Here is a 26,187-nt window from a genome sequence, read left to right as displayed (position 1 = left end):
TATACTCCCAATACCTGCATTTACAGGGCTTTGTACTGCATTTACTTTGTTGCAAGCTGTGCAATTATGCTGTAGGAAGACAGCAAGTTTCTTCCTTCTCCTTTAGTAGATCACATATATGAACACACAAACATCTTCTTCCCACTTTCTCAGTTCTGTTTCTTTCTATTCTAGAAACAGGTGTTCAGGAAATCCCTAGAAAGCATGTTAAAGGTTATCTCATGTTGTCCTGCGTGTCAAGAGAATGTTCCAAAAGATATTGCAGCATGTATTTGAAGAAACAACAAATGTTACGGATTAGGTGGCTGAGCCTTGCCTGCGCCATTGTCTGCTTTTACAGCAGGAGACAGATTTTCTTTCCAATCTCAGGTCTTTCACAAGTCAACAAATCAGAAATTATGCTGCTCTCCTTTACAAATCACTAGTTGTCTAGTGGATGTCATTTAGACTGAAGTAAAGCAAACAACAGCTACACTTCACAAGGCATTGTTTAGTAAGCTGCAAGCTGCAAAATGTATTAAAAACCTCCCAGAACAAGTGCCTGAAATAAGTAAAAATGAACTTATCTATGGCAATAAAATATGTATTTAGTGTTGCATGCAAAATCCCCACACTACTTGATTAAAAATACAGATGATCAAATAACTATGCAGGTAGTTTCAAGTTTAACCTTTATCTGCTGTAGACTTCACAAGGTGTTTCCAAAAGGTTAATGACTTATGACAAAAATCTGCCAAAAGTTCTGTAATACTGAAAACAAGTTTACTCAAGTTTGGAACAGATGCAAAATCTTGTAAGAATATAAGGCATCAGGCTTAGAAAAGTCTGAAACAAAAATGAACATCAGCTGTAAGGCTTCTGGTTCACTTACTACTCCCTAAAGTCCAGATCTCTGATTTCCTGCAGCAGTTCTGGACCCTTCTGGAGATATCCAGCAGCACTGGATGGTCACTGGATAGAGCATCAGACATGTAGGACAGAGAATCAGTGAAATCATCTGCTTAAATTCCTGAGCTCTCTGTGGTTTCTGAGCAACACACTAGCTCTTGTGGTGTTGTCCAACACACTAACTCTTGTCCAAGTTCCTGTCCAAGAACTGAAGAATTCCTCTGGCCCCAGTGTGTAAAGCAGTCTGTGTAGTGACTGTATTGTGGTGATGGAGTATTGAAGTTGAGGACCCTGAAACATATGCTGCCTAGAAACCTATTTACATGGCATCAGAAGATACCTCTGTTGCATTTCCAAACAATGGTTTTACATTACTCTAAAAAGTTTTGTCGGGACATTTTGCTGTCAGTTCTCCTAAGGAGCACAAATGTCATTTAAGTCAACAGGACTTGTATATAGATATACACTATGAATTTAAAATTCTAGGCAATGCATGAGGTACTATTTATTTCAAGAAGAGTAAAAACTGGCATAAACAGCAGCATAATGATAAATATGCAGTCTCCTTGCAAAAAGGCTAGACATCTTTCCTATTAAAAGCTAAAGCCTGGGACACATGTTACTTTGCTTGGGATTTTCAAATTGTTTTTAAAAGACTGTCCTTACAGGATAAAAAAGAAAAAATCCATCTGTGAATTTCAAGCAGAAATAATTTCTTCATTTACTCAGAAGGACAGGGGAAAGTCATAATGTGTGATATAAATAACATATCAACATATAAATCCTCCTCCCCAAAATATATGACTGCCATTTTCAAAGCTGTTGAAATACAGAACAAGTTTTTTTTCTAGTTTCAGTAGCCTAGAACACAGCAAACACATACAGTCAACTGTAGATAAAGGGGTATAGCATTTTAAAATTAATAATCTTGCCAAGTATCCTCTGTCACAATACCTCAACAGTGATTATATTTGTATTGTGTTATCTTTAACATTTCTGAATACTGATACAGGCTAGATGTAGTTTGAATTCATTATGCTTATTTTCACCTAGGTATAAAATATCTGTTAACTCTGTATCTGTCTATATGCTAAAGTATCTAATTATTACAATATATTAATTATTATTAATTCCCATTTATGCCAAATATTTACATAGCAGTATGCAATATTAACATACTATATAAACACATCTCTAACTATAATTTGCAGAACAGTAAATCAGAACAGGAAATCTGTAGTCTTATTTCAGTGATGAGGAGTTCCTAGGTATTAAAATAAATCCAACTTTTTTCTTTTGTCCTCTAATGTAGTAGAGACCTGAAACTATACTTGGCAACTGTCAGATTACTCAAAACTTTCAGAAGAGAGCCAAGGCCTTTTTAACTCTTGTGAACTCCATAAAAAAATCTCAGTGTTTCTGCTGAGTGTACAACTGGGTTGGGTGCCAAGATTTTACAGAGGGTCAACTAATTTGCAATAACTGAGTTAGAAAATTTGCCTTGGACTTACGACTGTACTACAACTAGGAAAAACAATTTTTCAGCACTCCTACTAAGTAGAATGTAAATAAATAGTCACCTTATAGAAGAAATTGGTGCGCCCAACGGATCCAATTTTTCCCGTGTGGTTCATGAAACAAATGTTTCCTTCAGTAGCACCATAGAACTCACAGATCTTAACAGCACCAAATCTGTCCAAAAATTCCCTCCATACATCATTTCTTACTCCATTTCCAACTGCTAGTCGGACTTTGTGATTTTTTTCTCCTTCCTTCTGTTAAAAAAAGGGAAAAAAAATGAAAATGTAGTATACTGATAACTGCATTTGATTGGTGCATACATTGCAGGAAAAACTAACCTTCTTTGGAATACATCCTGTAAAAAAAAAAAAAAAAAAAAAGGAAAAACACTGAGGAAGTTAAAGAAAGCTGGCATAGCTGGTGGACAGCTGCAAAGCAGTAAACTGCAATCTAAAACCTATTATCTTGTTGAACAAACAAAGTATTTCCTGAAAAAATTACTACAATGATTTATATAAACACGTCCATATTTTAAAAGTTGTATTGTCTTACTCTATTTCTCCCCAGAGGAATTAAAAGATTGGGAAAAACAGAGAAAGACAGGAATTATTTCTGCCATGGGATTAAAGTCAAAAGAGATGAATAGTTACTTTCTTCAGTCTTCAGACTGATTATGAGGAAACAATCAGATTTCACACACTTGTAAAATATGTTTCTTCCCACAAATTGCGTATGAGTCATCTTCCTTACTTTTTTCAATATTAAGACTTATAAGATTTTGTTCAATGTTACTGGAATACATTATTTCTTAGTGATCTTGAGTCTTTCAGGTCCCATCTTTACCATAACGAATACAATAGTATGTATCCAATTCAGTAAGATGTTCTAATTATATTTATACATTTCCAAACATTGAGATTGCATGGACCACCTTTAGAACACAAAGTTCTGTACTACTGAAAACAAGTTTACTCAAGTTTGGAACAGATGCAAAATCTTGTAGGAATATAAGGCATCGGGCCTTATTAACCCTTTGTTTGGGTTTATTTTCTTTAAATTTCACTTGGTTTAAAATATGACTCCCTTTTCAATCATTTCAAGTTGCAATACAGAATGCTCTAGAAGTGAGAGAGCTCAAATAAACATAGGTACAGTTTGTTACCACGTACTTTCAGAACTGCATAGCACTGCCACTGCAACTGTCTATACACCTCCCTCTACCTACACTCCTATATATGTATGCAAACATCTCTCTATACACAATCCTCACATCTGCACATGTTCACATTCTTTTCATACATTCCCATATGTATACATTCACATACATTTACTATAGAAAGCAGAGAGTTTCTATTTTCTACTTTTCTATTATGCCCCTTCCCACCCCCCACCAAACCAGTATGAATTAGTTATGGCTTTATAGTAAAAATCCATCTGAACACCTTTAGTCTCACATAAAATCACAGCAAATTATTTTTGTGAAGAGATCTGGTCAGCTGAGTGAAACAGAAATCTTTTGAACAATTTGGATATCAAAACCAGTAAAGCATCAACTGAGTACAGAGACAGCAGCGCTCCTCCAAGGCTTGTGTCTTGGACAAGTTAGATTTTTCATGAGGATGTGAATTCTTCCTACTGTAACAAAAAATTGCAAACACTGTGGAATTTTAAGTTCCTCTAAATCACAAAGACCACTATGTTTTCTTACTTCTTCAAAACCAGTAACTCACAGAAGGATAAAAATGTATTCATTCATCTTTAGAGTCTTCTTTCTGCAAAGTTAGCTCTCTTGCTGAAAAGATTCAGCAAGGAAAGTACCCATTTCACTAGATGCAGGTAGGTGTCGGCAGATTACAATCTGAGGCATTACCCCGCAATTTTACCGCAAAACTGCATCACTCACCAGCCTCCCCTGGTCTCTACCCATTCTGTTTCTACAATAACCCAATTCCTGCTTTTTTCCTTCTATCTTTAGATGTGAAAGAAATTTCTAAACACATAAGCACATACTTCATTGAATTCATGCTAAATCATTATGAACAAGTGCTGCATTACACAACACTAAAATCTGACATGCATGTAGCCCGGAACAAAGTATCCAAAAATTGCCCACAGATGTCATTTTTACAGTGGTTTTTTTTTTTTTTTTCAACTTCAGACACAATATCACAACGCAACAATATAGGTTTTGACATACTTGAAATAATAACATCTGTTATAATATATATTAAAATTCATTATATTGTCAAAGAACAACAATAATATTCTCTTTTTTTTTACAGTAAAATGTTTCAGTGTTACTTTGAATTTAATCAGGAAAGCTTTAAATGTTTTTTTTCTTCCTCCACAAAATTGTTCACCATTTTTAGAATATTCCTGTCAGCTCAACATAAAATTCAAAGTGGATTATTTTCCTTGCAATTTCAATGCTAAACTGAAATGAAATGTGAAACTGAAATGTGTCCATAGCCAAACTGCAGTTATCTCTTGCTGATGCCACTGAATTATTCAAATCTACTGCCTCTGCTAAGATACAAAAAAGAGTTCAAGAGATACTTTCAAGGAAATTCTTTGTTCCACAATGAACAGAAAAGACAAACATATGCATCTATATACACAGAGTAATTGAGTCTTTCATCAGGCTAGGAACATTCAAAAACCTCTAGAGACCAAGCTAATAAAAAAAACTTTGCTTCTACTATTTTTACTTTAAGAAAAATAAAAGCATTGGTAGCTGTTTGCTGAAAAGATAGGTTTTTTCCTAGTCTAGTTCATCTTCTAGGATGAACTATAAGACAGCCACCTACATGGATTATAGTGCTTGGGATTTTTTTCCCAAAGAACAAATACCGTATTATTTAAAAGTGCAGTAATTTCAGTTCCTATCACTACTTTGACTGGTTTATATTAACACAGCAGAAAGTTGTTTCTCCAGTGCAAAAGATACTGAGTAGTCCTGAGAAGACTACATCATCCCACTTTGCTTGCAATTTTAACACCTATCATCATCCACAATACAATGTAAAACAATTCCACTTTAGGAAGGGACGCTGTTACAGCACTCAGGCTTTTTTGCAAAAATACAAAGAAGGTGTTTGGTGTTATCAAGAACTGATCACAGAAAGCAGATTTCTTGAAAGGTAGAGGAGTAATTTGCTTCTTCACAACTAAGGTAGATCCACTGTTAGACTGCATTGCTGCAAGTGCCGTATTTGTGGTTTAGTCAGCCCCACCATAGCTGTACCTGTCTGTCAATACAAGATTCCCTGAAGAGCACTGCAGGCCTTTCTGGTGAAGACATGAAAACTGTCATGAATTTAGCAGCCTTTCAACTGTAAGAATGAAAATTATATGTAATTTCATCTCCCAGCAGGTTTAATAACTATGAAGAAAATTATTAAAATTAGGGACACTTCAAGCAGTGAGTTTTACTTACATTAGTTTTACATGTGAGTAAATTAATATAGAAATATTTTATCTATTTTTATCTTTTTTAAACATTTTTTTATAACTTCTTTATCATTTTATAATACATGAAATTAGTTCATGTTACCTTTATGTGTAACTAACTTTCAGTGTAAAGTGACCCACAGTAAATAAAACAGAGTTAGCCATTCTAACATCTGTCATCTGTTTTTAATATCAAACATCATCATATATATTATTGTCCAGATCACTGCCGAAGTCCAGCTCTTAGGACAGCCATATTGGTATCCATGGGCATGGTAGCTGAATAGTTATGGAGTAAATCAAATGCTGCAAGTAAGAGAAGGGAAGGAAAAGAGATGATAATTCAACCTAATTACAAAAACATGGCTGAGTGATGAACACTTAGAATGTCCTAAAGAAAAAAGAAATAAAATACATATGCAGAAATTCATGCATTAAACTGACTAGAGCAAATAGGCTTTGAACTTCTGCCATTTTCAGATGGCATTTCATCAACTAGCTTACCTTTGGTACAATAAATAAAGTTAAAGGAGTAGAAGGAATTCCAAGGAGTCGCCTAACACATCTCTTTTTCAGCAGAAAAGCTCTGTTATCCCCCTGCCATTCCTGACACCTGATCAAGCTGTGGCATGTCAGCCAGCTGCCCTGCAACATTGGTATGCAGCAATCGTGTGCATGCGTATTCCTAGCCCACTGCAAAAACACTGTACCAAATTAACACCTCCCACGCTAAAAGCTGTATTTCCTCACAAAATCTCATTTACAAAGGACTCAGTGCCTTACCCTGGTCAACTACCACAAATAAGTTCAAACTGCATGTCCTCTAATAATTCGGTTATAACTTGTGTTTCTGAATTTACTATTAGCTGTCCACAGATAGGACAAGAGATTTTAGACCAACAGAATGTTGTAACATCTTTCCAAGGTTTCCAAAAATGTCTATTTATTTTCCCGTACTTTGATTTAATTTTCTTAATTCAGAGTGATTCTTAAATAAAATGGGGGTTCAGTTTACATCCACTTATTTCTACCAGTAAAGGTGAAGCACTTTTTCAATACTTTTTTAATTGACATCAATGCATTAATAAGCAAGAACAGTTCTTACCATACCCCTAGATTTTTTTTCCATTCATTCTGCCAAGATCTTTGAACTATGTACCAAACATCTGCACACATCATAAATCAGCTTGATACAATATGTCTCCATCTCACATGCTTGTTTCTTACGTATATTACCTAACTGACAAGTCAAGATCTGCCTTACTACGTTAAACACCACATACCTGGAATTTTTCATCCAGCAGTCTTTTCTCCTTAAGTGCTCTCAATAAACGACTTGGACTATCTACGTGATTAAGCTGCTGGTAAATGCCTCTTAGAGTGCTTTCAGCAGTATACTGACTGGTGCAGGAAGGATTCATGACTGCAGCTATATAAAATGTGCTGCATTTAAAGCAGCCGCTTTACACAAACACAAGTTCATTGCCCTTTTTTTATTATTTCTTCATAAGGAATATCCAAATGGGGAGAAACAAAGATAATTCAAGGAAAGGAGGCATGAATTTTTCTCTGTGTCATGGCCTTGATGAAACTGAAAGCAATCTCAGGGCCTGAGAATGCAAACATCTGTTAAGTATAAAGTATGATAAGACAGATGACACAGGATTTTTATTCAAGTATTTACAATGTGTGTATGTAACAACACATTCACCAGTGCCTCTATTGACACATTAGCTCTGAAAAAGGGGCAGCAGGTAGTTTATTAGACTGTAAGATGGGAGATATCTATATTATAGATATCTTTTTCAAGATCCACATCCATGTTCATTATTTAGTAATGCCTAATTATAAACTGCAACTAGATTTTTTGAGCAAAACACATACCCAAATTTAAAAATACAAATAAAAGAGAACAGGAAGTGTGTGAAGAGATGCACTGTAAGAAAGGACAGGAAAAGTAGGAAAAGGACACATCTTTCTAGTTCAGAAACGGGTTGCTTGCTATTTAATATAGCTCATTCTCACCCCATTTTTAATAATCAATCTCCTGAAAATCTGTTGGAGTTATATTCTAAAAGAAGCTTTGTACAATTAGCTCTTCAAAGAGAAAATGTTTTGTTTAATTGTACTCCCATCTCCTCAGAAAATATATAACAACAACAAAAAAAAAATCACTTTTGTCTGTGTTCCACCCAGTAATATGAAGTAGATAATTGTATTTTTGGTGATTGTCCAGGAGCGCACTAGTCAAATCAAATCACACAAAACTTTTCAAAGGTCAGTTCAGAGAATTAAAGTGCATACAGATTATTTCTTGTGGTGAATGTTACACACAGTATTCTGTGAGCAATATGAAGCTTCCCTTTGTGAAAGCATGACTGTGATTTCCAGGCTTTAATATAAGCACATTTTCTGCATGACTCCACTTGTTTAACCCAAAAGACAAGTCTAAGAAAAACTGAAAGCTGGAAAGAGAGAAATTGTTCAAGTTGTATGACCTCTTCAGTCATGATCCACTGTGCTAGAATCAGTAGGTGATGTTGTAACTAGACTTCAGTGCTGTTTTTATATTAAAAACTAATGCTTCCTAAGACATCACAGAAATCAATTTTCCACAAAGAAAATCTCAAAACCTTTTACCATTATTATGGGGAGGATGAGAAAACAGACACAGGGTCATCTGTGGGTACCAAGAGAGGTATGCCAGTATCTGTAAGTATCAGAAGGCAGTAAGAAAAACTGGTGGGTTTATAATCTGTTTTAAAGCCACTTTTCAAAAATGATATTGTTGTCGCAGCTATGGCAGTTGAAAACAAGATGTTTGCTGTGACATACAGTCTCTTCTTTATAAGGTCAAATGATACAGTCTAGAGAGAAAAAATACAAGCTTCCAAATCTCATGGCCTTTTCTAAGTTTTAATTTAAGACGCGCTGGATATGTTCTTAGTCTAAAAGTTGTATTTTCTCTAACAGTATGTACAAACAATGTTCAATTTTATTTTAGGCACTGCTGATACTGCAGTAAGAAATACTTGGATTATGAATGATGTTTTCTTATGACGTGCAAATGGTTTCAGATTTTTTTTTAAAGGATAGGTTACTACAAGAATAAACAAATTGCAAAATTCACCCCTGTAAATTAAATTTTAATGACATATAGAGATTTTTAGAAGCCTTCCCATGGAAGCTACAGATGTGGTTGTTTGTATCACATTACTGGTTTAGAGTATTCAATAAAATATTTATGTCAAAAACCTGCAAGGGGCTTAACAAATTTCCACTCTACATTTTAAGGATATCAGAAAGAACAATTTCCAGTACCAAGCATAAATTGAGCTAAACTTTAATGGGAAATAAAATGTGATTACAAGTAAAAACTGCATTGTAGAAAAGTGCCTAGTCACTAATTTCTCCTTGCTTATGTGACCATTAAGTTCCCTTCCTTTAAGGAAAACTGCTTCTTGGTGAGAGACAGTGCTATCCAACTACGTAAATCCCGTCCTTATATCACTTTCCACAACACTTTAGTCAGCTGCAGGGAAATACACATTCATTCTGTTTCCTTATCCCAGTGGCCTGTATGGCTTGTTTTCACCTTCTACACTACTATTGTTCTAACACAGAAGAGTTTTAACACAATAAATCCCTAAGCATCTTCTCTGAAGTAATTTCAGAGAGCTTAATCCTATGCAAAGAACCTTTGGCCAAACTGCATCTAATAGAGAGACTGTCTTGCCTCAGCTTAACAAAACAAAGTCTGAAAGCTGATAAGCATGGTCTTATACACTTAGGTAACCCCAAGGAAATAAGTACTACCTGTGCCAGAGGATAACACTGTCTCAATACACTGGATGTAAGCGGGCATAAAACAGGACACATATAAAATGGGAAATTGTAAGCAATGATACAATTATTTGTGACACAGACTTTTTAAATAGAAGCAGAAGCGAACTCTGGTTTTAATAGAGAGCTTACCTATTTCATGCAAAGTATCATAAGTCATACAAATACTGCCATACTGCATCACAGCTTACAAAAGTAGAAAACATGACATAATGGTTAAGGACACTGATTTCTACCCTCTGTTTGTAACACGTTTCAGGATGTGGGTCTCCTTTACAGAAAAGCAGGAAAGAGATGCTGCATTACCATTCCCATCTTTCCAAAAGCTTCAGGATGCAATGCATTATTAAATAGATCCTTATGTCAAATTTGAAATAAATCTGCAACTGCCTTTGGAAGGTTTAGTTTATAGTTCAGATGCTAAAATTTAAATTAGTTGCAAGTGTCTAAGGAAAATATATCCACAAATTAGTAGAGAAGTACTTCCAAAGCTTTTGCTAAGAGGCAATACAGGGAGTTCTGCTATGCTATACTCTTGTAGTTTTTCAGATCATTGTTAATAGAGACTTTGAGCAGTGTCAGCCAGCAAGACCAATTTATCAATTTTCTGAATATTTTCTTCACTGGAGTAGTCATGCTAGTATCTTACAGACTGATCCATTTTGTAGCTACTGATGGCTATTTTAGCCATCAATGCTGATCATTGTATTTGCCTACAATCAAAATGCTGCAGAAGTAGTGTTTAGGAGAGGGCAGGCATGAGGATTACTCACTTGGAAACCCAGCAAAATCTGTGAATGCCACATAAAGCCAGATCCTTTTGTACTAGTACCTAAGGAAAAAAGACAACTTCCTTTTCTAAGAAATGTTCTTTCCAGACAACAGATTACTAAACCAAACTGGATACAGAATAACCTCAGAAAAATTTGCTGCAAGAGTCTTCAAGAGCATTTGCAGATGTGAGTGGGAGGCTGAACGATCAAACAAGACAAAACCAATAGAGAAATCTCAGCCAAGAGCCTATATGCTACCACAGAGACTTGCCCAAAGTTTAATTCAGAATTAATGAAGTTTGAGGCCACAGCATGGACTCCAACTGTAAACAATATACCATTTATTTCAGGTTTAGTGATAAAGAAGCAAATTAAGAAAATAAGGTAATTGCTATGAATTTAATCTGGGTTGATCAGAAGGGCTTTGTAGCACTCTAATCTCATGAACAGTACCCACATAATATCCTGACAGAACTTTAAAATGCGCCATATCTTTCTCACACTGCTAGCATATATAGTACTTCTATATTAACAAAACTTAAATAGGGAATCCAACTTAGGTAATTATTTTGCTTACTTGAAAACTAAGAGTAAATTGCATATGATATTTTAAAACCTTCCACTTATTTGTGTGAACATGTTTCTCTTCCAGTTTTAACATGACAGATACTTAATATTTTTCTTCAAGTACCTAGCTGTCAAACTGATTTATAATTTTAATTTTTCTTTAGGAGGCTTAGCAAGCAAGCAAAAACAAAACAAAACCCTGTACCCTCACAGAAGAAAGAGTTTAGGTATGCCAGCTCCTAGAAAGTATGCACATAAATTAACAAATAGAAGAGTTATACGGTTAATGAATAGTTAATGATTGTATGACCACTGCATGCAGCATATACATAGTTAAGGATGGTATAAATTACTTTATTTGCACAATTTAAAATTGCTTGATAAAGATTGAAAAATAGAGGAGTTTGTTTCAGAAATTAAGTATATTAATCTATAATTTGTGCTTTAACTTAAAAAAGGGGTGGGAAAAGAAGCCATGCTCTCCCTGCACAGTAAGAGAATAGAAAAAGTGAATAATTAATATCTCAGACTGCAAACAGAGCAGAAGTTTTAAAGTTTTGGTGAGAAGGGAAATGACTTTGTGGAAATCAAGTTAGCTTACAATGAAGAAAAAAACCCCAAAATTTATAAAAACTATGCCTCCCCAATTGCTTGACTTTTCTTATGATTTATAATTTGATTTTTTATTATCAACTAAGCTTTTGTTTATTTTACTAAAAAGTTAAAATCCCCCAAACTAATACAAATTAAAGACAAACAAAATCCCAAGACATAACCCCCACAAAAAAAAAAAAAAAAAAAAAAAAAAAACCCACAAAAACCAATTAGAGAAGGTATCACTATTCTGGTTTCCCATCAGCACCAGTGGTCCTCACCAGGCCAGCATCCATGCTCCCTTTAATTCAAGAACTTGTACTTTACTGGGGCACACATGGATGGAGCAGTTGGATCCATGACCCACGACTACATTGCTTAAACATACTTTTGAAAATTTTCCTCAGGGAAAAGCAGTCCAATGACCTTTTCCATTCTTTGGTCAGCAACTCCAATATTAATGCGAATTACTATTCTGTTGGAAAACAAGACTGATTTGCATTCTCTTATTTTAGAATACTGCTTAAGGATGATGTTAATAATTTTCAAATTAAATAATTTGATTTACTGATACCCTTTTCTAAAAGATAAGTAATTTTAATAAAATTCACTGAAAAGGAAATAAACCACTGATTATTTTTTTGAAATAACAAAATGAAATTATGATAGAGGCAAAGGGAGGCTTTTTAAAGAGATAACAGTTGCACAGCATCCAACTTCTGTATATTTTCACAAAATTCTTTCTGTTCTCCTAAATATTTGTTGTCTAGAATAGTTCTATCATTGGAAAAAAAAGCAAATGTTTCACTTCGAACAAAAAGCTGCTTACCTAGACCAAGCCCCTTACTTCCAAGTTTAAAAATATTATTTAGATGGTCTCAGAATATGCATATTTCACAAAACAAAAACAGTGCTAAATCATAGTATACAAAACGTGAGACCTCCGAAGCACACAGTTGCCAAAAAAAGTTCTGAAAATTCAGAAAAGGCATGGAAAAGTATTCCTGGTTTTTTAAACTTAGTTTGCAAAATTCCATGAAACAGCACTTTTTCACCAAATGATACTGAATCAGTTTTCAGTCTCAAAATCATTCCTTATAATACTTCTAGTATATCTTCATGATTCAAGCCATTATTTTTATTAAGCATCTACATATCACCAAATATTTGCAGAACTTCACTTAAAAGGAAGGGCAGAAGCACATGGCCAATACAGTTTAATTTTCCTTTTAGCATCCCCTCATGAAGAAAAATAAATGTACAGACAGACAGATAGGCATCACTTTGATTCCACTTACCACTGGCTGATTGCAAAGGTAACGGCAAAGCTCCCCAATGTACTGGATGACAGTCACATTGTACCTTCTGCAGTCATTCCAAAACTGACTAGCTGAGAACTTCTTTTTTAACACACAGGTTGCTCCTTTACGGAAACAGTAGGGAAAATGAACTTAGGCAATTGCTCTGTGTGGCAGCTTAGCTATAAAACAGATCATCTGAGGAACTAAGGCAGCCTTGCTCAGAGAACTATGTGGTATTTAAGCTGTTTTATTTCAAGAAATGTGTTCAAAGCAGGTAGACAAAGAAGGCAGAGGAAATCAGCCTCCTGACTGAGACAGCCATGCAAAAGATCAGAGCTTAAAAACAAGAAATCAGCTTCTCTTCTTACAACACTGTTGGTGTTGTAACATATTTTAAGAGTTTAACCTGAACTCTTGTGTTCAAGCACTTAACTGAAAATACCCAGAAGATTCGGGCTGATTAGTAAATCATGTGGGTATCACTGGAGCCTTATTTCTCAAGAAAGTATTCATCAATGCAGATTCAGACAGAATTAACCCATAATACAATAATCTTTCCCTTGCTCTGACTTGAACTTGACGCATAAGGAAACAAAGTATTTGCCATGGAGTTCCAAATAAATCTTTTATAAAAGAGTCATTGAGGACACCTGTATTGTCTCAGTAATACATCTGATTTATTGCCGTGTCAAAACAGTACACAAATCAAATGGATAAGAAGTTATATGAGATTTGAAAATACATTAAAAAGCTTGTACAGTCCGTAGTAGTCAATATATTTGTCAATATTTTAAGTTCACCAAATACATTTAAATTCTACTGTACAATGCTTAGTTGTACGTACACAAATGCACCATACAGACTGCCAAAATACTGCATATGTCCTTAACGTCCTTCTGACCTAAATATAAAGAAGTCAAAACATTTGTGATGCAAACTATGATAACTAATTCTTCTCCACAAAGAGAGCTTGTAGATCCCTCGTTAGTACAAAATATCCCCTCTCCCCAAAATACACAGCTATTCCAAAAACGACTACTCACTGAATTTGAGCAAAGCATTAGTTTCCCTAGGGGTAGAGAACCTAAGCGTGTTTTAGACATTTTTATAATAATTAACTCTCTATTAACAGCAAAAGCAAAGAAGCCATACCCAGCTGAATGCATCCACCAATGCCAAGAAGAGAAGCTGCACTGTGATAAAGAGGCAGAGTAATATAAATGATGTCTTCTGAAGTAGCACCAAAAGCCCACAGTCCAGCAGCTCCTTTAAGAATCTGTAAATGACTAATGACTGCTGCCTTTGGAAGACCTGCAATAAAAACAAAATAATGCATTTCTTAAAGCATTTCTTAAAGGGAATCTGTGTATGAAGTCTCTAAAATCATAAAAGAGTCAATTCATACTTCTGTAATCAAATTGTCAACCATCTTTTTAGATGGCTATAAATAGACAATTGGCTGTTTAATACAATATTGCACATTATTGTACACATAAAGATTAGCCAGTTTGTAACCTCATCTCTTTGCTATTTACTTTGATGTCTCATCCATTCAAATAAGTGGAAACATGAAGAAACGCAGTGCTAGTTTGCTGCTAGCAAATTATATAAAGCAAGAAGGGACAAAATATTTACCGTAGATATGGACTTCTTTCAACATAAAGAGGCATCACACCAGGTCTTGTTCAGGCAAGAGTCATAGTGATTGTAAGGTAAATAAGAAAGGTATGGGATCTACATGGAGTAGGTCACACAGTGGGTGCTTATCTAAGAATCATACATCTTTCTTTTGGAACTCTATGAAGTCTATGACAAATTAACAAAAAAGAAAAAATCTGTGAGAAGACCACATCAGCTGGGTTCTTCTGAATGAGTTTCTTCAAGTTCAGCACAGCACTTCTCTTCAGCAACATGCAGACTCACAGGCAAGGGCTTCTTGTGCTACTACTCTGGCACCTATTAATCTGAGTAGGGAATGTGATCTTGCATAATAGATGTGTTCTCAAACACACACACAAAAATTTCACTCTGAGTCAGGCTAATGATGAACAGTGAGAACAGTTCAATACTTCAAAAAATATAAAGATTCATAAAGTTTTCTCACCTATTCTTGCAAAGCTATTGTTCATTTGAAGACTTAGCTAGAGCTGCAAGTATAATCTGTGGAGAGTTGAGCTACCCTCCAGGCTATTCCACTTTTCTACACTTAAGTGAAAAGGGAATATGCTTAGGTTGCCAATAAATTGGTTATAGCAAGAAGTTTTCTACAGTCTTGAGTTTTTACTTCTGCCTTTACAGAGAGGTTACTACAGACTGTGCAAAATACTCCTTTCTTTTAACTAAGATTATCAGTCAAAACATGTGAAAATGTTCAGTAACTCAAAATTAGTTATTCCATACTCTTCACACTACACAAACCTTATGATTTTAGTTACACAGTACATAATAGAAATTCAATGTAAATTCATGTATTTCGTACAAAGTTTCAAAAATATTTTAAATTCTACGTAACTGAAACTTGAGACTTCAAACAGGTAGTCTGATTCTAATTGTAAGAACAAAATCATCCCACCTGCATAATTCTGTAATTTTTTTTTTTTAGCTAATTTAACTCCTAACTCTTAAAAAGCAAGCTTAAGCATATTTCTACTAGTAGTATTACAAATAAAACCTCATCTCTTGTCAATATTTATAACTTCATAACTTATTGGAGACTGATGTTCTTATTTCCTAATTTTTCCTGAGAACCTGAAGCAAATAAATTAAATTATTATTTGTATTAAGGAACAAAGCCTCAAACCACATAAGCATTTTCGATCTTCATGTGGCCAAAAGTGTTGTGTTCAATTGCATGAGAATGCCAATCCACTCAGCTTAAAAACAATGCTGCCTTTCATGTCAGCAATCAGGTTTTTTTAAGTCTTAGCTTCTTAGCTGCTGGAGCACAATTCAGACATCTGTTTCTAAACTAAAAGGCTAGTAACTTAATCCTATTTTCTGTCTCTACAATGACCTGCATAAAACATTACTTAATGAAAGAAAAACAAATGTCTATTTGTGTGTTTCAAGATTCTTTTTTAAAGTTATAGGTAAAAATCTTAATAACTTCAGCTAGGCAGTGTTATGTGGTTACAAAATATTATCTATTAAGATTGTAAACTGACCAAAAAAGCAATGTTTTATAAACACCTTAGCTGTGAAGTAATAAGAGGTAAAGCCTCTCATAGTATTTGTACAATGTGGCAGGAAAAAATAAAGAAGAGAAACCCATAAATCACTGAAGAAAAACACAAGGAATATAAGCGGTTTTCTACAGTAATGCTTCTAGATGAGAAACATGACATTTTGCTATTGAGATACCAGAGCTTCAGAAAAACCTAGTTTCTAGATGAAAGCTGAAGGAAAACATGGACTCTTTAGAAGATCTGTACCTGTTGTTCCCGAAGTAAATATATATAAAACAGCTGACTTGAGGTTGTTGGCAGAGCATCGATTAACTGGAACAGGGTCTTCAGATGCAGCTTCTATTTTGTCTAAAAGGGTATGCACATTTGGCAACATGGAGTCCTTGGCCATTATCCAAACACTAATATCTTTTTGAAGTTTAGGAAGAATTTCTTCCAACGTCCCAAGCAAATCTTAAAAATTAACATGAAACAAAGTTAATTCCATCATGCCTTCACAAAACTAGAGAATAAAGTTTTTTTTTTTTTTCTTAAAGTTTTACTTTTTATAATAGAAAGAAAAATGCAAGTCACCTCTGTGGATACAGAAACAATAAAATAACAATGAACTAGAATGAAAATCCATGGAAAACAAGATATAACAAGCTAAAAACACCGCTGACCCCATCCCATAGTAGAGTGGTCAACTAGCTCTCAAGGCAAACTTGAGAGCCTTGATCACTAGCTACTATTGTCCACATGATTTTAGGTAACCTCAGTCATTGCTAAGACCAGAATGAAATGTGGTTAAGTTTCAACTTCAAATAAATCTTGAAGAAATCCATGGAGGCAGATACATACATAACTGATGATTACAGTACAGGTTTCCTCGGATGCCCTCAACAGCAATCTCCTATTGAGAACTAATTTTTTTTCAAAAGCACAGAAGCGACTAATTTTAAAAGAAACAGCAGTTTAACTAAGTTCTATTCTGCTGGCTTATCAGGAAAGAAACAATGAGAGACGTTCCCAGAGTAAATAAAAAATAAACTATTAAGAGAAGCCAATCCTTAAATAATCTATTTGGTATTTATATTTTGAAGCACTTTTACAATGTCACTTTCTCAGAAGACTGCACCGTCATTAAAGTACTAATCCAGGAAACATACCAAGAACAGGAACAATACTGTTTCAAACAGAACTCATTTGCACCTTAGGGCTTTGATACATCTCAGTCTAAGTAATTAATCTTACAAATATACCTGTGGGTATAAATTTATTTTATTATCTCAGTACTTGTAATAAATAAAATTGAATAAACTTTGAATAAACAAAGTTGAATAAACTTGAATAAACAAAGTTGACATGACTCACCCAGAACCTCACAATGAGGCATTGCCAGAGCCAGCATTTGAAACCCTGATGTCAACTCCAAACTCACTTCACAAATATTAAATATGGATACCATATGCATAAATTTTATGCCAAAACAACTGACGATTTTTATGCTTTTAGAAAGCTGCTTTAATAATGACAGACTGATGTAGTTATTTTAATTAATAACATACAATTGCTATTATAGATATACAGCCTACTATCATCAACTAAACATGTATTACAAACCTAAAGCATACAGAGTACAAGTTTTATATATTTTGTGAACATTAAGCAAATAGATCTGACCTAGTGTAACATTAAAAATTTTGTTTTCTAACTTCCTAGTACTGCAGAATGATTTCAGGAGGAAATCACCCTGAAAAAATAAAAATAATTAAAATAATAAAAAATAATTTAAAATAATTTAAAATAATTTTAAAAACCTGAAAGATGCATATCATCCTGTTTGAATCACTGGAGTACAGTCTCACTATAGACAGCAACTGAGTGAAAAAATTTGAACAAAAAATAATGTCAAGAACAGTAGTATTAACTGCAGGAAACTTGATGCCATGAATGCCAAGGTTCATTGGCATATTAATTCTGTCTAGCTGTGGTATTATGGAATTATGGCAAATTTTTGAAGAATAAATAGAAAAATACAACTGCACTATTTCTAACATGTATTAGTAAACCAAGTGTGATGGAATAATTATGTACATATTACCTTCTCATACTGATTTTTGTCTTCCTATTATGCATATAGGTCTCTCAAATATACTAAGGATAGCTTGTGTAGAACCTAGCAAAAGAAACAGAGGTGCTGGAAGCAGCTGGAGCTCTATTTTTTGTTTCAAAGCCAGTAGAAAATATAGATTCTCTACCATTCTTTATTAATGCACTAGCTTCATCTACAATGCAAGTCTGTCAAAAAGAAGAGGACCTGACTCTTCTTGTTCTTTTTTCCCCATTTCATGCAGCAAAGGAAGAAAGATAGGAAGTATTAATTTCAACCCTGCAGACACGCTCATTTAAGATTCGAGAATGACATGAGGACACAGTTCCCTTTTGGTACACTGAAACATATCTACCCAAAATAGTTAAGATTAATCATCATATTAAACATACACACTCTTAATTTTTTCTCCAAACACTCACTCTTAAAACCACTGGCTCTGGAGTTTTTACTGCTCTTGAACAATTAAATGATTACACAGCATAATTTTTCTGCTGTGCTCAGGAATCTAGTACTTGGAACAGAACATGAACAGCTTGCAATTAAAAGTTATCATGAAAGAAACTTCTCAGCAGATAGCACAGAACAGCAGAAACAATAAATTATTTCCTGAATTAGAAAAGTTAATAACAGCTCTATTCAAAGTGCCAGAAACTGAAAGTTACTTCTGGAACACACTTGAGATGGGGTGTTTGGAGATGACTTTCAGTTGTACTAACATATTTCCAAATAATAACTCTCATGATGGTCAACCAATATTTTGTTCCCAAACAGAAAAGTTCTGTGCCAGACATTGTGTAGGGCTGTCTAGCCTTTATATATCATCTTTTCCACCTGTCAGGAAGACACAGTCCTCTAGGAAGAGCTATAATTTGTATATTTCTTGAGGTACATTGTATGTGCACTTCATATAGAAAAGCAATTACAGTAAAGCAATTCTGCTATTTAAACTTGGAGTTTTACTCAAATAATACTTATTTACTCTTTACACTATGAAAGTATATTCAGATTTTGGGTCACTTATTTTGGGAGAAATATCTCCTCATACAAAATTTGGCAAGTTCCATCTGTGCTGTTTACATTGCTTGTATACAAATGTTTGCCATTTCCTAATTATTTGGCTCCTACTGGGAAAAAATATCTGGAATTGTTCAGGATGGATATGTTTTTCTGCTTTTGTTTGCTTTTTTTCTCCTCTTACTTTTAAAGCGTTATTCAGTAAAGTTTGTGAAACTGTTACTTTATATTCACATGAATACATAACTCAGTTACATCTTTTGAGAAAACAAGGAAAATATGTTTTGAACTACTGTTACAGGCTTCTAGTTGCACAAAGGTTTTTTATGTTACTTTCTAGCAGAGAGATCAGGCAGGCTGTTGGCAAGGACGCAGTCCCACGCTGATGAAAGGAATACATTAGATTATGAGATCAGTTTGTACTGAACAGAAAGTTACTCAGAAAGAAAACTCCATGAAATGGTTCTTACATAACTTTGATGTGTACCCTGGCTGATATGGTCAGGAAGTTATATCAAGTCTGGACTCTTCCCCACACTGTGCAGCCTCAGAAAGTAATTGTTACTTGTACTTGATCCCCCAAGTGACTCAGCATAGCTTCTCACAAAGCAATAATTGTAGAAAAGTCAGCTGTAGCTCAGGATCAGTGCTGCTGTCTTGAAGTGCCACTGAAGGCAGCAAAGGTAACAAAATAAACCACCTTGCAAATCACAGTCAGCTCTTTTTTCCCCTCAAAGACCATATGGGACAAGACACAGACTAGAGTAAGAGCAAGTGATCAAAGAGATATGGTGTCTAACAGAGCAGGTGTCTTCCACAGTCCTCTTGTACTAAATGTTTAGGTTTAAATAGCTTTTTATTCCAAATGGATAAGAAAAGGTTGTTTCAATAGAATCCATTTTTTTTTTCATTCAGTGACTAACATGACAGATGAGACTTCTACTTGCATGTACCTTCAAATGACTTTAATTTACAAATACAAAAAATACTTTGCTTACTCGCTTTCTCCAGGACATAGACATAATTCTGTCTAGCTCAGAACACACTCAGCAGCAGCAGCAAGCACTGCTAGTGCCTCAAGAGTAAAAACTTCTGGCCAGAAAAATGCAATACAGCTGGGAGACATACCTCTGTATAGAACTGCAAAATCCCAAGATGGCTGTGAATAGAAGGCTCCTCTGGAGGTCACCTCGGTCAGATCTCCCTGCTCAAGCAGAGCCACGCAGAGCAGGCTGCCCACACGTGTCCATGCAGCATGTACACTCCCTTAAGAGCCTTTGTTTTCAGGACTGATGTAAATCAATCTCATGGAGTTTAGAAAGCAATCCCTTTAACAGCTGAATCCTTGCACCAGAAGTCATGATGGCAACCTGGGATGTCCTACTCTGGGCTGAACTCTTCCCAATAGGAACAGCCTAGAGATACCCTGGCAAATAAATTCTATTTGTGCATTTCTGGTGGGTCACTAAACTGTATTTGTTGTTCAGTAGCATTGCTGATGTAGATACTGCTATAGATACAATGACAGAACGGATGCAATGTAATCCCTTCTTCAAGCAAGCCTTCAATCAATAGAAATATTTGCCAAAAAGGACATAGATGACTTCATTTTAAGCAGTGCCTTACCACCTCTGTTTAACCAGCAGCTTTTAAACAACTAAGGGTGGCACAGTCTGGTAACATGTAGTAGGAATGAGCAGCTTTTGAAAGAGAAGAGCATACAGTTTCTTTCTTTCCCTTTTAAACAAGTCCCTCATTGACTTAAAAGTTAGTTAACTACTGTTTTATTAAAAATGCAGTTTCAAACTCTAGCTTTTGAACCTCTTTCAAGAAACATTCCCCAAAATGGGAGTGGTGGGAGAAAATGTTTCTGGGAATGGAAGTGTGAAAAGGTTAAGCAACAAATTAAAGCAAGAGCTAAATACTATTGGAACATAGCAGACAAATGAGAGTAATTCAAGTAAAAAAACTCTCTCTCTGACACAAAGGCAGATGGAATTACTGGAAAGGAACAGAAGAACTAAATATTGGCAAATAATAGAATCCATATTTGCCTTTTAGCCAGAGCCTGGATGAGAAGACAAAAAAATTTACCTAATTGCACTAAACTAATTACAAGAGCATCAGTGTCATAGAAAAAAACCCACACTTTTAGAGATAGCCATTTCATGTAAGAAACCAACAAGAGGAAGAAACCTTGAAGTTTTTATAACATATCTGGGGCTTAAGAATAAAACATTCAGTTGCTGAGTTCATAGACTACATTAAGACAAAATCAAACCCACAAAACCTAAATACTATTAAAATACTCTGAACTCAAGTTAGAAAAAGCAATCTAAGTATGAGAGAATTGTCAGATTAGAGGAAAGTCTGATTCCAAGTTCTGAAGCAAAGACAAGATAATACTAATTGGATGGGCTTACCAAACCACAATGCCTGACAAATATGCAGGCACACAACAAAAGTCAGGAGTAAAAAGAGGCATATGAGAGTGATCTTACAAGAGGCACCATGAAAAGTGCCTCTTGTAAGATACAAGGTATGAAAGACAATGCAACCATAAATAATACCAAACCTAATTGTATGGAGGTATCACATTTGTAAAAAATAAAAACGTTTTTGAAAATGAGGCACAAAAAAGCTTCAAGATGCAATCATCTCACACAAAAGGAAGCTACATCACCATTCTGAGCAGGGAAGATTTTGCCATAAACAATCATTGGTGGGAATTGTTTCAGGCAGCAGCTGAAGGCTCCCTTCAGCATAAATGAAATCTTAATATTGACTAGATATACAGTAAGATGTAGCAGTAGAACCAGTACACAGGTTCCTGTTCTAATGTGCTATTACAGACAAGAATTTCAAGAGCAAATTTGGTCTTGCTGAACACAGGCAGTCAAATTGTTAAGGGGATAATTTCTCCCGTGCTGCAGTCTATGAATAAGACCAAAGGTAATCCAAAACACTGAAGATATAGTTTGTAACTATTGCAAGAAATAGAATTGCTAAATTAACCTGCATTTCTACATATTTTTAAAAGAAGTTCACTATCCAGAAATACTGCCATTACATACTGTTCTCTGATTTTAAAAAAACAGTCTCGATTGCCAGACATGATGCCTGTCTATGGCAATGACAAATATTAGACCACAAGTGGATTGGTTTTAGTGTAAATACTTTGAAAAAAAATATATACCACGTTCAAACTATTCACAGTTCTGTGAAAATGGTGCCACAAGAGGAAAAGGAACAACTCTTGTTTATTGATGAGGAAGAATCCCTTGACACTCACAGTAACACTGGATGAAAAGATGTTTAATAGACCTTTAAGAATTATGTAGCTGACTGTGTAACCCCGGTGTTAAACATTGCTCTGCAATTTTTATAAACATTAGGGGGAAATTATTATCTATAATAATTAGGTTCAATGTGTTTCTTTCAAGAGTGGTATGAGTTAGGCCTCACAGCCACTGGTCGGTGTATAAACTTTCAGTTGCCAAATCTGGACTCCTTTGGAGAGGCTCTTGTATGATGTGGTCAATAGCTGAGGACATAGCAACTTTAACTTCTTTCACAGATAAAAATAAAAAAGAGCCTCTAGGTCCTTAAGAAAAATACTGAGAAGGATCATGGGACTGGCAGACTTACAGAAGAGACTAAAAGCCATTAACAAAGTAAGTAAAATACCAACTGAGAGACTAATTTGTTGGTATTTCTGTTGTATCAGCTGTCTGCACACAGCTCTTCCCTTGTGAGCAGAGGCAGAATCCCAGAAGAACCTAGTTCAACACAGTTGCTCTTACTGTCAGCTGCTGGCAGCAAATTAAGAGCAGAGAAGCACAGCTCCTAAGCAAATGCTTTTTCATCCATTAGTTACCTCTAACTTAAATAAAAACTTCTCTCAGATACAAGCTCTGATCTGAAGTGTCTCCCTTTCCACAGTCAATGTGCAGAAAGTTCCTGAACATTAATTCCCCTTCCTCAATCCATACACTCAAAAGTACATATTCATAAGAAGGAGCTAAACAAGATTTTTTTTAAATTAAGTAAGAAAGCAAAATGAAAAGCTGTCAGTTCAGAAGTCTTGTTATCATGTATGTGGATTATATTTGAATTGGCTTTTATTTCATTGCCTTGTTTTAATTACCTAACATCTTAAACTAGGAAACTATATAGAATCAAATGAGAAGACTTACAATTTAAAAATATGCAAGGGAAAAATCTTAAAGGCATTTTTGAAAACACAGCTTCATTGCAGCAGAGAACAAATGGAAGAAAATTCTATCATTTAGGTATCATGGGTGTAAAACCCACAATTTTTGTAACAGCAGTAAAGCAAGAAGGTATGCAACAGAAAAAAGGTAAAGGAGACTTGAAACAATACTTTAAAAGAGATGGGACAATATGGGACAAATAATATGCAATATTTAGATATATTTTCTTTCAATCAAGCATCAAGCTTCTGTGCGGTCTTTGAGCTTTGCAGGTTTACCTTCACTTCATCATAACTGAGTTTTGGCAAGTTTATGTTTTCAATCTATCTTCAGTTTATGCATCTATCTAATTAAGCCAAATTTAAACATACAATGTTCAGGATGCCTACAAGAAGACTTTAAATTCTTTTGAAGCATTTAATAAAAAAGTAATACTCCAGAAAGTTGCACCACACACACTACCATACCTATTCAGACACAGCAATTTCTTCTACAATACAACACCAACAGTAAGTTTGCTACTATGAATCAACCTCCTATATACTCTACTCCCAAAACTTTATTCTTGGAAAACTGTTGTACCTCTGCAAACAGTTGAACAGCAGAGGCCGTACAGTCCAAGTTTAGACCTTCCAGTTTTGCAGTGTGTTTGATCAGAAGAAGGATGGGCAGATAGTACAAGAGAATAAAGTATATGACTTAAGTAAGATTAAATTTGACTATTTGAGAAGTAATGGAAAATTATTCTTAATAGGTAATTTTAATGCTTTCAGAGACACTTTTACTGACACAATTAAACACTCTGAACAGGCTGTACTTAGATGTGGAAAACTCTCCTGCAATACACATTTTTTAAGAAAAGATTAAATGGATGTTCACTAAGCAGGGATATAACTGATTCTGCCTGAGAGGCTGAACCTTTATAAAATCTTGATGCCCCCTCCAGCTCTGTGTGTCTTTCATTCTGTGAACATCTCCAGATCAGGTTTCCAACAAACGATCTGTAGGGCCAGGTATGTGGGAGATGTGACATTAAAAGCTTTGGATGTAGGAATGAGGAGTATACCCTACCTGCTCCCACAACCAGTATTTTGGGCTCACAGCTACTGATACAGTGCAGGAGAGATCTGAAGCGGACATTGAAGTTGAGGAACGCCACCACGCAGCCCAACTTGGCCAGTCCGAACCACACGTGGATGAAGTCTGGCTCGTTCCCCATCAGCAAGGCCACCGTGTCTCCCTTCTTCAGAGCCTCGTGCTGCAGGAAGACCTGTGCTATCCTGTTACTCCTCCGGTCCACATCTCTGTAGGTGTGAACGGTCCCTTCGTAGATGAGGAACGGTTTGTGGGGCTGCTTCTCCGCCAGCTTCACAAACTTGTCCAGGACGGTGACAACCCTCCCTTGCAGCCGGTACATCTCCATTCTCGCCCCATAGGTCAACACTTTGAGCAGGTATCTCAGGTCGGCCCAGAAGTAGGGGAAGAGGAGTTTCTGGATGAAGTGCAAGGAAAGAATCCCGACAGCAGCCCCCGGTACCCAGAAGGGCGGCACTGGGACCGGGTAAAGGTCGTCCCAGCCACGCATCTCCCCGCAGCCGGGCCGCCGGGCACACGGCCGGGCAGGGCGCGGAGGCGAAGGCCGGCACGGGCTGAGGCTCTTCCCGCCCTCACCTCCTCCACAGCGGGACTCTGTGGCCCGGGCCAACACGGCTCAGGAGTAAGGGAGACAGGGAGCTCCGACGGCACGGCACGGCACGGCACGGCACGGCCGGAGCCCCCGCCCGCCTCAGCCTCGCCGCACCTGCGGGACGGCCCGGCGGGAGCGGGGCGGGAGTGCCTGTGCTGCCCGCGCACTGCTGAGGCCGGACACCTTCTCCCCCCTCGGCCCCGGGACTCACGCACAGCACCGGGCTGCTGCTGCTGCTGCTGCTCCTGCTGGTGCTGGTGCTGGTGCTGCTGCTGCTGCTGCTGCCGGCGAGGCGGCGGCGGCCGCTCCCTGAGCCGGTTGCATAAGGCGCGATCTCCGTCTCACCCCGCCGGGCGGCCGCAGCCCGGGGTTGGCTGCCGGCGCGGGCGGCGGCGGCCGAGCGCAGGAAGCCTCGCCCCGGGCCGAGGCGGCGGCTGGGCGAGCTCGGGGCGCGGTCCCGGGGAGGGCGGTGGGAGGCGCTGGGGGCAGGTGGCTCCCGCCGGCCGCTCCCGCCCGCCCCACGGAGCCGGGACCCGCCGGTCCCCGGAGCCCGGCCCCGCCCCGCCCACAGGCTTGGCCCCGAAGGAGTGGAGGGGAGCAGGCACCTGAAGAGTTGAGCTGTGTTCCCAACTCTCTCTGGTTTTTTCTGTTTTACCCCTAAGATCGACATCTGATTAGATTAAGAATGTACAGACATAGGTCTGTTATACGAACCCTGCCTGGACATACATTGAAAACAAATTCAAACAAATTTAATAGTGCAAAACTAGATTATGAGTGGATTCCATGCCTCTTTAAAGGCGATACTGTCAGTAGGCTGACAGGTTTTTATTGATACTGTAGTGCTCCTTACTTGTAAAGTATGTTTTGTCCTAGCTAGGACAAAATGGATTTGTATGTTCTGTCCTAGCTAGGTGTAAATTTACAGGAAGAAAGAAATACTTAGGTTTTCAGCTGATTTCAGAATCACTTCATCCAGAAGGATGTTCCGTGAGAATACAGAGTTCTAGTTTACTTTTCTTAGGCGGAGATAACTTAAAGGGCCAATATTTAAA

General features: G+C 36.6%; 1 protein-coding gene across 2 annotated transcripts in view; it reads right to left on the bottom strand.

Moving 5' to 3' along the window:
- Positions 1–25,525, bottom strand: part of SLC27A6 (solute carrier family 27 member 6) — a 41,424-nt gene extending 15,899 nt beyond the window's left edge. The window contains exons 1-5 of one of the 2 annotated variants that reach the window (XM_059873570.1): positions 24,517–25,525; positions 16,369–16,575; positions 14,090–14,248; positions 12,935–13,059; positions 2,469–2,660 (exon numbers count right to left, since the gene is read on the bottom strand). In XM_059873570.1, coding sequence (XP_059729553.1) covers positions 2,469–2,660; positions 12,935–13,059; positions 14,090–14,248; positions 16,369–16,575; positions 24,517–25,030 — 1,197 coding nt within the window. In that variant the 5' untranslated portion in view covers positions 25,031–25,525. Of the gene's footprint in view, positions 1–2,468; positions 2,664–12,934; positions 13,060–14,089; positions 14,249–16,368; positions 16,576–24,516 lie in introns of both variants that reach the window. The other variant, XM_059873569.1, reaches the window with a different exon arrangement.
- Between the last annotated feature and the right edge of the window lie 662 nt (positions 25,526–26,187).

Source organism: Haemorhous mexicanus, chromosome Z (assembly GCF_027477595.1).
Source record: "Haemorhous mexicanus isolate bHaeMex1 chromosome Z, bHaeMex1.pri, whole genome shotgun sequence".
Taxonomy (NCBI): Eukaryota; Metazoa; Chordata; class Aves; order Passeriformes; family Fringillidae; genus Haemorhous; species Haemorhous mexicanus.
The sequence above is the reverse complement of the archived record's forward strand: the minus strand, read 5'-3'. Positions and strand labels throughout refer to the sequence as shown.